Source organism: Festucalex cinctus, chromosome 19, assembly GCF_051991245.1.
Source record: "Festucalex cinctus isolate MCC-2025b chromosome 19, RoL_Fcin_1.0, whole genome shotgun sequence".
Classification (NCBI taxonomy): domain Eukaryota; kingdom Metazoa; phylum Chordata; class Actinopteri; order Syngnathiformes; family Syngnathidae; genus Festucalex; species Festucalex cinctus.
The window spans coordinates 18,492,237-18,504,351 of record NC_135429.1 but is presented as its reverse complement, the minus strand read 5'-3'; the positions used below and the strand labels follow the sequence as shown (position 1 = coordinate 18,504,351).

The 12,115-nt window shown below is 40.1% G+C and overlaps 1 protein-coding gene across 1 annotated transcript; it reads right to left on the bottom strand.

Annotated features, from left to right (window-relative positions):
* Nucleotides 1-6,184: 6,184 nt before the first annotated feature.
* On the bottom strand, nt 6,185-11,852 carry LOC144007626 (uncharacterized). Its single transcript, XM_077507425.1, has 7 exons — nt 11,397-11,852; nt 10,880-11,176; nt 9,916-10,164; nt 9,662-9,802; nt 9,459-9,518; nt 8,766-9,304; nt 6,185-7,704 (listed from the first exon to the last, which is right to left on the bottom strand). The coding sequence occupies exons 1-7, from the start codon at nt 11,782-11,784 to the stop codon at nt 7,456-7,458; spliced, it is 1,923 nt and encodes a 640-aa protein (XP_077363551.1). The 5' UTR covers nt 11,785-11,852; the 3' UTR covers nt 6,185-7,455.
* Between the last annotated feature and the right edge of the window lie 263 nt (nt 11,853-12,115).

The window sequence follows — 12,115 nt, the reverse complement described above, 5'->3', positions numbered from 1 at the left end:
GCCAAAAATTTTCAAAGTCCCATGCTGGCCAGAATTTTTTCAAAGTCCCATGCTGGCTAGAATTTTTTCTAAGTCTGATGCCTGGATGAAAATTTTCAAAGTCCCATGCTGGCTAGAATTTTTTCAAAGTCCCATGTTGGCCAGAATTTTTTCTAAGTCTGATGCCTGGCTGAAAATTTTCAAAGTCCCATGCTGGCCAGAATTTTTTCAAAGTCCCATGCTGGCCAGAATTTTTTCTAAGTCTGATGCCTAGCTGAAATTTTTCAAAGTCCCATGCTGGCCAGAATTTTTTCAAAGTCCCATGCTGGCCAGAATTTTTTCTAAGTCTGACGCCTGGCCGAAAATTTTCAAAGTCCCATGCTGGAAAGATTTTTTTCTAAGTCTGATGCCTGGCTGAAAAATTTCAAAGTCCCATGCTGGCCAGAATTTTTTCAAAGTCCCATGCTGGCCAGAATTTTTTCTAAGTCTGACGCCTGGCCGAAAATTTTAAAAGTCCCATGCTGGCCAGAATTTTTTCTAAGTCTGATGCCTGGCTGAAATATTTCAAAGTCCCATGCTGGCCAGAATTTTTTCTAAGTCTGACGCCTGGCCGAAAATTTTCAAAGTCCCATGCTGGCCAGATTTTTTTCTAAGTCCCATGCTGGCCAGAATATTTTCAAAGTCCCATGCTGGCCAAAAATTTTCAAAGTCCCATGCTGGCCAGAATTTTTTCTAAGTCTGACGCCTGGCCAAAAATTTTCAAAGTCCCATGCTGGCCAGAATTTTTTCAAAGTCCCATGCTGGCCAGAATTTTTTCTAAGTCTGATGCCTGTCTGAAATATTTCGAAGTCCCATGCTGGAAAGAATTTTTTCTAAGTCTGATGCCTGGCTGAAAAATTTCAAAGTCCCATGCTGGCCAGAATTTTTTCAAAGTCCCATGCTGGCTAGAATTTTTTCTAAGTCTGATGCCTGGATGAAAATTTTCAAAGTCCCATGCTGGCCAGAATTTTTTCTAAGTCTGATGCCTAGCTGAAATTTTTCAAAGTCCCATGCTGGCTAGAATTTTTTCAAAGTCCCATGCTGGCCAGAATTTTTTCTAAGTCTGACGCCTGGCCAAAAATTTTCAAAGTCCCATGCTGGCCAGAATTTTTTCTAAGTCTGATGCCTGGCTGAAAATTTTCAAAGTCCCATGCTGGCCAGAATTTTTTCCAAAGTCCCATGCTGGCCAGAATTTTTTCTAAGTCTGATGCCTAGCTGAAATTTTTCAAAGTCCCATGCTGGCCAGAATTTTTTCAAAGTCCCATGCTGGCCAGAATTTTTTCTAAGTCTGACGCCTGGCTGAAAATTTTCAAAGTCCCATGCTGGCCAGAATTTTTTCAAAGTCCCATGCAGGCCAGAATTTTTTCTAAGTCTGATGCCTGGGCTGAAAATTTTCAAAGTCCCATGCTGGCCAGAATTTTTTCTAAGTCTGATGCCTGGCTGAAAATTTTCAAAGTCCCATGCTGGCCAGAATTTTTTCTAAGTCCCATGCTGGCCAGAAAATTTTCAAAGTCCCATGCTGGCCAGAATTTTTTCTAAGTCTGACGCCTGGCCAAAAATTTTCAAAGTCCCATGCTGGCCAGAATTTTTTCTAAGTCTGATGCCTGGCTGAAATATTTCAAAGTCCCATGCTGGCCAGAATTTTTTCTAAGTCTGACGCCTGGCCGAAAATTTTCAAAGTCCCATGCTGGCCAGAATATTTTCAAAGTCCCATGCTGGCCAAAAATTTTCAAAGTCCCATGCTGGCCAGAATTTTTTCTAAGTCTGATGCCTGGCTGAAAATTTTCAAAGTCCCATGCTGGCCAGAATTTTTTCAAAGTCCCATGCTGGCCAGAATTTTTTCTAAGTCTGACGCCTGGCCAAAAATTTTCAAAGTCCCATGCTGGCCAGAATTTTTTCAAAGTCCCATGCTGGCCAGAATTTTTTCTAAGTCTGATGCCTGGCTGAAAATTTTCAAAGTCCCATGCTGGCCAGAATTTTTTCTAAGTCCCATGCTGGCTAGAATTTTTTCGAAGTCCCATGCTGGAAAGAATTTTTTCTAAGTCTGATGCCTGGCTGAAAAATTTCAAAGTCCCATGCTGGCCAGAATTTTTTCAAAGTCCTATGCTGGCTAGAATTTTTTCTAAGTCTGATGCCTGGATGAAAATTTTCAAAGTCCCATGCTGGCTAGAATTTTTTCAAAGTCCCATGCTGGCCAGAATTTTTTCTAAGTCTGATGCCTGGCTGAAAATTTTCAAAGTCCCATGCTGGCCAGAATTTTTTCAAAGTCCCATGCTGGCCAGAATTTTTTCTAAGTCTGATGCCTAGCTGAAATTTTTCAAAGTCCCATGCTGGCCAGAATTTTTTCAAAGTCCCATGCTGGCCAGAATTTTTTCAAAGTCCCATGCTGGCCAGAATTTTTTCTAAGTCTGATGCCTGGCTGAAAATTTTCAAAGTCCCATGCTGGCCAGAATTTTTTCTAAGTCCCATGCTGGCTAGAATTTTTTCGAAGTCCCATGCTGGAAAGAATTTTTTCTAAGTCTGATGCCTGGCTGAAAAATTTCAAAGTCCCATGCTGGCCAGAATTTTTTCAAAGTCCTATGCTGGCTAGAATTTTTTCTAAGTCTGATGCCTGGATGAAAATTTTCAAAGTCCCATGCTGGCTAGAATTTTTTCAAAGTCCCATGCTGGCCAGAATTTTTTCTAAGTCTGATGCCTGGCTGAAAATTTTCAAAGTCCCATGCTGGCCAGAATTTTTTCAAAGTCCCATGCTGGCCAGAATTTTTTCTAAGTCTGATGCCTAGCTGAAATTTTTCAAAGTCCCATGCTGGCCAGAATTTTTTCAAAGTCCCATGCTGGCCAGAATTTTTTCTAAGTCTGACGCCTCTCCGAAAATGTTCAAAGTTCCACACCAATCTTTTCAATAGCCTAGGTTAAAAGGGTTGCAGTACCGCCGGCCACCATCGGGGGGCGCTGCAGATAGGGCACCCGGTTCCCTATCTGGGGGCCTTTCCACCCAAACCGCAAAATGGAGTTGTCACGATTTCAGAAGGGAGCAATTTCAGACGAGGCACCTCCAGGGCCGAACAAGGGAGGCTCACCAGACTTATGTCCGACAAAGAGGAGGGTTGGGGCGGCCTCCTTGGGCAGACGGCCTGCTCTCTGGCCTGGTTGTCAAATTTTTTCAAATTCTGACGCCTGCCCGAAATATTTCAAAGTCCCACACCATTCATTTCAATAGCCTGGGTCACCAGGCCCGAAAATTTTCAAAGTCCCATGCTGGCCAGAATTTTTTCTAAGTCTGATGCCTGGCTGAAAATTTTCAAAGTCCCATGCTGGCCAGAATTTTTTCAAAGTCCCATGCTGGCCAGAATTTTTTCAAAGTCCCATGCTGGCCAGAATTTTTTCTAAGTCTGATGCCTGGCTGAAATTTTTCAAAGTCCCATGCTGGCCAGAATTTTTTCAAAGTCCCATGCTGGCCAGAATTTTTCAAAGTCCCATGCTGGCCAGAATTTTTTTCAAAGTCCCATGCTGGCCAGAATTTTTTCAAAGTCCCATGCTGGCCAGAATTTTTCAAAGTCTGATGCCTGGCTGAAAATTTTCAAAGTCCCATGCTGGCCAGAATTTTTTCTAAGTCTGATGCCTGGCTGAAAATTTTCAAAGTCCCATGCTGGCCAGAATTTTTCTAAGTCTGATGCCTGGCTGAAAATTTTCAAAGTCCCATGCTGGCCAGAATTTTTTCTAAGTCCCATGCTGGCCAGAATTTTTTCTAAGTCCCATGCTGGCAAGAATTTTTTCAAAGTCCCATGCTGGCCAGAATTTTTTCTAAGTCTGATGCCTCGCTGAAAATTTTCAAAGTCCCATGCTGGCCAGAATTTTTTCTAAATCTGATGCCTGGCTGAAAATTTTCAAAGTCCCATGCTGGCCAGAATTTTTTCTAAGTCCCATGCTGGCCAGAATTTTTTCTAAGTCCCATGCTGGCCAGAATTTTTTCTAAGTCTGATGCCTGGCTGAAATATTTCAAAGTCCCATGCTGGCCAGAATTTTTTCTAAGTCTGACGCCTGGCCGAAAATTTTCAAAGTCCCATGCTGGCCAGATTTTTTTCTAAGTCCCATGCTGGCCAGAATATTTTCAAAGTCTGACGCCTGGCCAAAAATTTTCAAAGTCCCATGCTGGCCAGAATTTTTTCAAAGTCCCATGCTGGCCAGAATTTTTTCAAAGTCCCATGCTGGCCAGAATTTTTTCTAAGTCCCATGCTGGCTAGAATTTTTTCTAAGTCCCATGCTGGCTAGAATTTTTTCAAAGTCCCATGCTGGCCAGAATTTTTTCAAAGTCCCATGCTGGCAAGAATTTTTTCAAAGTCCCATGCTGGCCAGAATTTTTTCTAAGTCTGATGCCTCGCTGAAAATTTTCAAAGTCCCATGCTGGCCAGAATTTTTTCTAAATCTGATGCCTGGCTGAAAATTTTCAAAGTCCCATGCTGGCCAGAATTTTTTCTAAGTCCCATGCTGGCCAGAATTTTTTCAAATTCCCATGCTGGCCAGAATTTTTTCAAATTCCCATGCTGGCCAGAATTTTTTCTAAATCTGATGCCTGCCCGAAAATTTTCAAAGTCTGACGCAGGACCAAACATTTTCAAAGTCTGACGCCTCTCCGAAATTTTCCATGTCCCACGCCTGTCCGAAAATTTTCAAAGTCTGACGCCTCCGAAAATTTTCAGTCTGACGCAGGCCCAAACATTTTCAAAGTCCCACGCCTGTCCGAAAATTTTCAAAGTCCCACACTTGTCCGAAAATTTTCAAAGTCTGACGCCTCTCCGTAAATTTTCAAAGTCTGACGCAGGCCCAAACATTTTCAAAGTCCCACGCCTGTCCGAAAATTTTCAAAGTCCCACACTTGTCCAAAAATTTTCAAAGTCCCACACCATTCATTTCAATAGCCTGGGTCACCAGGCCCAAACATTTTCAAAGTCTGACGCAGGCCCAAACATTTTTTTCCACATTGTCTTGGGGCAGGCCATACATTTTGGGCATTTCTGTCACAGTGAGTATGGAGGGTGATACAAAGGCATAATGTTGAGGGTGACAGGCCCGAAAAAAGACCGGTTGTTTGGTAAACTATCGAAATTCCTGATGGCCAGTCCGCCCCTGGGCATAAAGATGGAGACTTCAGAAAACATAATAATCATACAATTATCACTGAAATGAAATGATTTCCACCTAAATAAAATAATCAAAAGAATATCACAGTTTAGTCCTTTTGGATGCTTTACAAGGAATTTTCTCAAACAGGAGATTACGTTGATTTTAGTCTTTTATTACACACAATTCGAAACGTGCTAATCATTTAAGTAAAAGCAAGTTAAGTTAAAGTGAGTTGACTTAAGTTTAAAAAAAAAGTACTCACCATTTGAAAATAGCAGGCAAACATTTTGTTCAAAACATTTGCAATGCCTCTTTCCTAATAGATCAGTTGAACGTACGTGTTTTGTAGTCAAGGTTGAGCATTTTAGATTAATTTTGTGAACAGTGTTCCCTCGAACAATATTATAATAATTGTAAAACTAAACAAACAAACAAATCAAAGTTTCTTAACTAGAGCAAGTATTAGTTTGGTGCAACTTGTCTCATTCATTTTGGGGTTTGTTGTCACATATGCAAGGAATGGGCCAATGAAAAATGCACCTCTGGCAACTCTGTTTTCATATGCCAGAAGTGTTCTTCAGATCATGAGGCTGAAGAATGAGGAAATTAGTTTGCTAGTGTGGCGGAATAGAGATACGTTAACTACCACAAGGGGGCAGAGTGTCTCTAATTAGGCAGGTGCCTATAAATAGCAGTGACTTCGTCTATCTTCCACTTCCTTTTCCTCCTTTACGGAGCTGGCGTGGTCTGTGTGCGAGTGGCGTGAACCCTAAGTGAAGGTATGCATGCTTTTATCGACTTGGCCCATTCACGATTTTAGAAGCTTACTCTAGTACTGCTTGGTTACTGTTGCCTGGTGTCCGTGTGGGTGCGCGGCGCTTCCTGCAGGTAGGGCGTTGGCTGTCCGCCTTGTGCAAGGGCTGGGCAGGCGTGAACAAGCTTTAATTAGTGATGGCAAAATGAAGCCCCGTAAAGCAATGAAGCCCTGCAGTGAAATGCTTCACACACACGTAGGGGCTTCAAGATGATTCATTTCCTCGACTACGCCATCATGTGGACAGAAAATGTATAACATGCTTGGTGCATGCAATAAAATGGTGGGGTGCAAATCATGCTCGAAATACAAAAGAATATATATTTGAAGAGTGTTTTAACATGAATTGTTCTGTGTTACTTTGTCTATGTTTGTGCTTATGCAACAAGTGAAAATGTGAAAAAATGAGGTAAAATAAAGTGCTTATTCATTTTTATTTAAAAACAATATTTTTTCCAAAGTTTTTGGACTCAGGCGGTTTCTTTTTGTGCATAGAATTTCACCTGCTTTTGAAAAAACTCTTTCACATGGTACTGATGAAGCAGGGGTGCATAGATATGAGACAGCAAGTTTGTATAAACTTGGAAGCGCATATTTCTGTGATTCCCAGTACTGAAGGGGATTTTCAACTCTGGGGATATTTTCTTCTCTTTCTTGCTGGTTCCTTGAACTCCATCGCAAAAAAAGAAGCTCGTCGTCGTCGGTCAAATCGAATGCAAAATGCAAAGAAGTACCGCAGTAAGGGACCCGAAAACACAAAAAGTGAAGGGGAATCCATAGCTTTTCTTTGCCGCTTTTATTTCGAACTACACTCAAACCTAGCGAATCATTTCCTGAATCAGTCACGTGGTACACCCGCTTCGCGGGGCTTCAAACGTCATCACGTACGTCATCGACACACGCATTGAATCGCCGTTCATGAACCACTCATCTACATTACTCGGCACACGCTTCAGGGATTCGACCCGAGAAGCACATCACTACGCTTCATACAATACAACAGAGTAAAACTGTAGCTTTGTGTTCACTCACCAGGCTCACCCTTCACACTAAGTAAATTAACACAAGATTGTCATTATTTTACTATATGCAATATATTGCACATTCAGTAAAGGGTAACATAACTAATCATATAAAACTGAAAACTCATTTGATAGAGCCAGGCAGATGACAGATTGAATGTAATATGTCTTTTATCAAACAATTTAAAAAAAAATAATTGAAAAAATAATTAAGCTTTTGAGGTATCGAGTAGGCTCTATGCACTTGAGCTTATGGGATTCATTTTATGAACACTTTTACCTTTGCAAGAACCTTAAGGGATGCTTTCTCTTCTGACGTATGGGCAGCAACATTTCAATCTTTCTGAAAGATTTCAAGTGTGGTGCTTTTGTGATGTTTTTGTGTTCAGACTTCTAACCTTTACTGAATAGTTTACCAGGTTGGTTGTGTTTTGTTGTCTCTCTCCTCCCGTGTTGTCCCTATTCTATTGTCATTGCTTACATTTTTTTCAGCATCTCATTTTTCATTTTTTTGAACAAATCTACAGCTGCTTCTTCATCCATTGGATAGTTCCAGCCATTTTCAGTCATGATGTGCCTGCAATGTTCATTACAGGGGTTCCACATTTCAGGGATACGTAACGTCTGGCAAACATTGATACATCTCGGAACTTGTAGTTTGTCCTTTTCAGCTTTACAGCTCGTCTGCAATGAGTTCCAGTATTTTATAAGCCCACTCAGGTTATCCTAAAAAAAAAAAAAAAAAAAAAAAGCCATATTAAAACAATTTCACTTCACTCATCAGTAGGGTTGGGCATCATTTGAATTTGGACGGTTTTTGTTTCGATTCCTTGATTCGACTCGGGTTCCGAACGATTCTCAATTCCAATCCATAAAAAATGCATTCATCTGTTCATTCAGTTCATCTGTCCATTTACATTTGTACTAACCTGCACAGTTTCAACTTAACTTCTTTATTTTACCTCCCCAATTATGACTCACTCGTGTGGTACGAGGCTGAGGAGTTGCAGCCCAAGTAAGGCAGGAAGGAATCTGGAGGTGTTTTTATTATATTTGAAGTGTAACCTCCTTTGCACATTTTTTTTATTTTTTTTTTTATGATGCGTTACACAGAGCAGAAGACTGCTCATTAAAATTTAGCAATGACATTTATAAATCTGAGCGATTCCAGCAGTATTGGAATGTTTGTGCCTGTTCCACTCGGTATACGTTTATCAATGCCCAACCCTACTCGGCAATATCATAGTTTAGTAAGTAGTGTTGTTCCGATACCGATACTGCTATCGGCAAAGGCGCCGATACTGCATTAAAACAGCGGTATCGGTGACTATTCACAAGTAACATACCGATACCATTTATTCCAATGCTAATATAAGATTTTGGATGCAGCATTTTGTGTCTTGCTCGTGCATGACATTAACTGATATGTGACATGTTCACTGCATGCCGATCTAAGATATCGTATTGGCCCTTGAATGCTCTGAACCAATGGCAGGACAGCTTTTTTTTTTTTTTTTTTTTTTTTTTTTTTTTTTTTTTTCTTCCCATGTTGAGGAAAAAAATAACCTTAGGTATCGGTATGTATCGGCCGATACTGCAAAGCTGGGTATCGGAATCGGTATCGGGGGGCCAAACAACGGTATCGGAACAACACTATTAGTATCGTTCAAATATGTACAGTGTATTGTTCATGTTTTAGTGCATGTCTAAAGTTGGTAAAAGTACGATAATTTTAAAATATCTATGTCATATACTGTACATATTTGAATGATATATTTGCCATTTACCTTGATGAGTTTGAGAAAGCAGAACTGGATGAGCGTCTTGTCCAAGTCACTCCCTGTGAAATGTCCATCTAGTCTGAGATTCACAAAAACGTTTGTCCACTTCTCAACACTGCGTTCACATGGGATCAGCAACCAGGACTGCATCTGTTGATCGGTCGTGCTACATGCATCAATGAAGCTTCGTTCCCCTCCATAGCGGTCTGTATGATTATCGCGAAGGAAAATCTGCATTTTTTTGACGTTTCCGTTCTCCATACGTGGGTCAGCCCGCAGCCGCTGTGGACACCCTCCAATATCTTCCACCGTCTTTATGAAGGAGTTTGCAATGACTTCAGGATCGCCATTGACAGGTTCAGCTTCCAGCCACAATATGCGGTGAGTAAATCCATCAATGCAGCCATGAATCGTAATACCAAACGGCTCCAGGTTATCACATGAATCCAGATGCCATAAAGCGTTCGGATGCCTGATGTCGTACTTTTCAATTTGCAGTGTGTCACTCATTTTCTGCGTTAAGTGTTCATCTGTTCTCAATGGTTCTGTGAACAAAGACAAAATGTGTCTGTTAGCATTATCATGGACAATCACAACAATATTTATCACTGATTTATTATAATTAATCATTGAGCTTAATTCCATATTTGAAATAAACTCAGTCATTGTAGCTCTACAACCAGTGTTGATTGCTCATACCTCGTTCTATTGTTTTACTCTGGCATCCTAAAATCTTCTCGGTCATCTTTTTAGCTTGGTCTACAACAAAGAGTCTTGTTTTCATTTATTGGTCAAAAAGAGCATGTGTGGTTCACGTTCAGAAATCAAACATTAAAACAAACTACAGTAAGCATGAAGTCATTGCCTGACGAATGTATTCGTGTGTACTGAATAGTGAATACCTCGAACTTCTTTTCTTGACTCCCAGCATTGAATGATGGAAGCGATGATGATGGTGATGGTGATGATGATGCAAGTGAAGACGACAATTTGTTTGCTAGTTTTGTCTGTATGGATGTCATTTTCAACATCAGATGGCTCGTCTGCAGAAAAGTACAAAAGTCAAACATATTCCGATATTTCAATGTACATTAATTAAGTTCTAACATCATTGGAATCTTCCAGTTGCATGATTTCTAAGGATTATTAAGATTACCCTTGAAGCACTTGCTGGCGGTGAATGTGGCTGTTTGCTTGCTCAGAGGGTTGCTCACGTCACAACGATAAACTCGATCATCAAATTCACCCGTCAGGGTTATTGTTAGATTTTGACCAGGTTGCTCCTTTCCATGTGAGCTCCATTTAAACTCCAACAAATGAGGATGTTGGGAGTCTGTTGAGCACACAAGCGTCGCCTGGTTTGCGCCGCTCATCACACAGGTTATGTTGGGGGCAGTTAGTTGGTCTGTAAACAAACAAGCAACATTTACTGTGATTGTGAATGGACAGGTGACGCATTTTTGACACTTCCCTTAAAAAATAAGTCGAGTGTGAAAGATTTTGTTCCCAGTTTGTAGTATTTGATTGATTATGGGAGCTGGAATGGAGAAGAGCGGGGACACACACTCAAGCAACGTTACATTGAGTCATAGGAGTGCCACTGTATGATAATAATAATAATAATAATAATAATAATAATATAATAATAATAATAATAATAATTAATAATGAATAATAATATTTCAAATGGATGACATCAAATGCAATCAAATACAGTACTTCACCAATATGGCATGCCATGTGAAAGCACATATATATATACAGTATGTACATAAATTAACATGTAACATCCTATTGTTTTGAATGAATAAAAAAATAATAGTTTGAAGTTCTTTTGTTAGTTTTAATGCTGCTTTAGATCTTTGTCTGTTATTTATCAAAAGGATAGTTATTTCAAAGAGGCCTTTTTATTTATTGAATTTTGACACTTTTGGGCTTCCATATAGAACTGGAGTGTAAAATACGACGCGCTCAAAGAAATAGCACATCATGAGAAAAAGCCAAGATGTTATTTTCTCTTACTAAACCCAAATTCAACAAAAGTGACAGTGATTGCACAATAAACATTGCAGAATATTGTTTTGGTGTTAATCCAAGCATGGCAGGAAGCATGAACTTACCTATAACCACAATTCTATACTTGACACGATGATGCTCATTCTTTATCTTCAACTTCAAGTCATAGTTTCCACTGTCTTCATATGTGGCATTTTTGATGGTGAGTTCTGCTGTGTTGTGGTCCAAAGTGATTCTGTTCTTGTATTCAGGGGATAGTAACTCTCCCATGAGGCCCAACACAACCACATGTCTGACCACATCAACACGTACCCATACAATCACATCGGGTTGCCCAAAAATGGGTGGCACCAAGTGTTTCTCTTGACCTTTGAGTACATATTTCAGAACTCGTTCAGAATCTGGGAAAGAGGCAGGATGTATTGACAGAGACAGATGGATAAAAGCATCATTAATATAAATACAAAGTACAATATTGTACAGTATAGCATATAACAACAAGTCTGAGACAATAATATGCAGACATTGATGACTAATAATAAACCCAAATTCAACCAAAGCAATGGATTGCACTATTCTGTTTTTGTGTTAATCAAAGCATAGGTGGAAAGACAAACTTACCTATAACCGCAATTTTGTACTTTAAATGATGATCCTTATTGTTTATCTGCAACTTCAAGTCATAGTTTCCACTGTCTTCATATGTGGCATCTTTGATGGTGAGTTCTGCCGTCTTGTGGTCCAGAGTGAGCCTGTTCTTGTATTCAGGGAACTTTACCTCCCCCAAGTGATCAAAGAATGCCACACCTCTGCCATCATCACGTGTCCACGTAATTATTTGAGGTTGTCCAGGGATGCTTGGCACCAAGTGTATCGTATCACCCTTGAGTACATATTTCAGAACTCGTTCAGAATCTGGGAAAGAGGCAGCTGGATGGATAGACAGAGACAGATAGTTTCTCTTTTTATAATGCAGAAGAATCTCTTGTAACAGATGTATCACATGCATGTTTTATCCTTGCAATTGTTTGGGCACCTCTCTGCCTGTTTGCAATCTCATTGTTGGCATTTTGCTCATCTCACACCAAAGACCCATGTGATGGTACATGACCCCTCATCAACCCATCAAATGGGTCGATGAGGCGTCATGTACCATTCTGCAGTATTGTCACAGATTACTTGAAAAAGTAATGTGATTCCTGATTACTCCTCAAAAAAGTAATCTAGTTACTTTACTGATTATTGTATTGTCAAAGTAACTAAGTTACTCAAAAAGTAACGTATCAGTTACCTTTTAGTACCTATTTCCCCCCTTTGCTGCCTTAACATAAAAATGACAA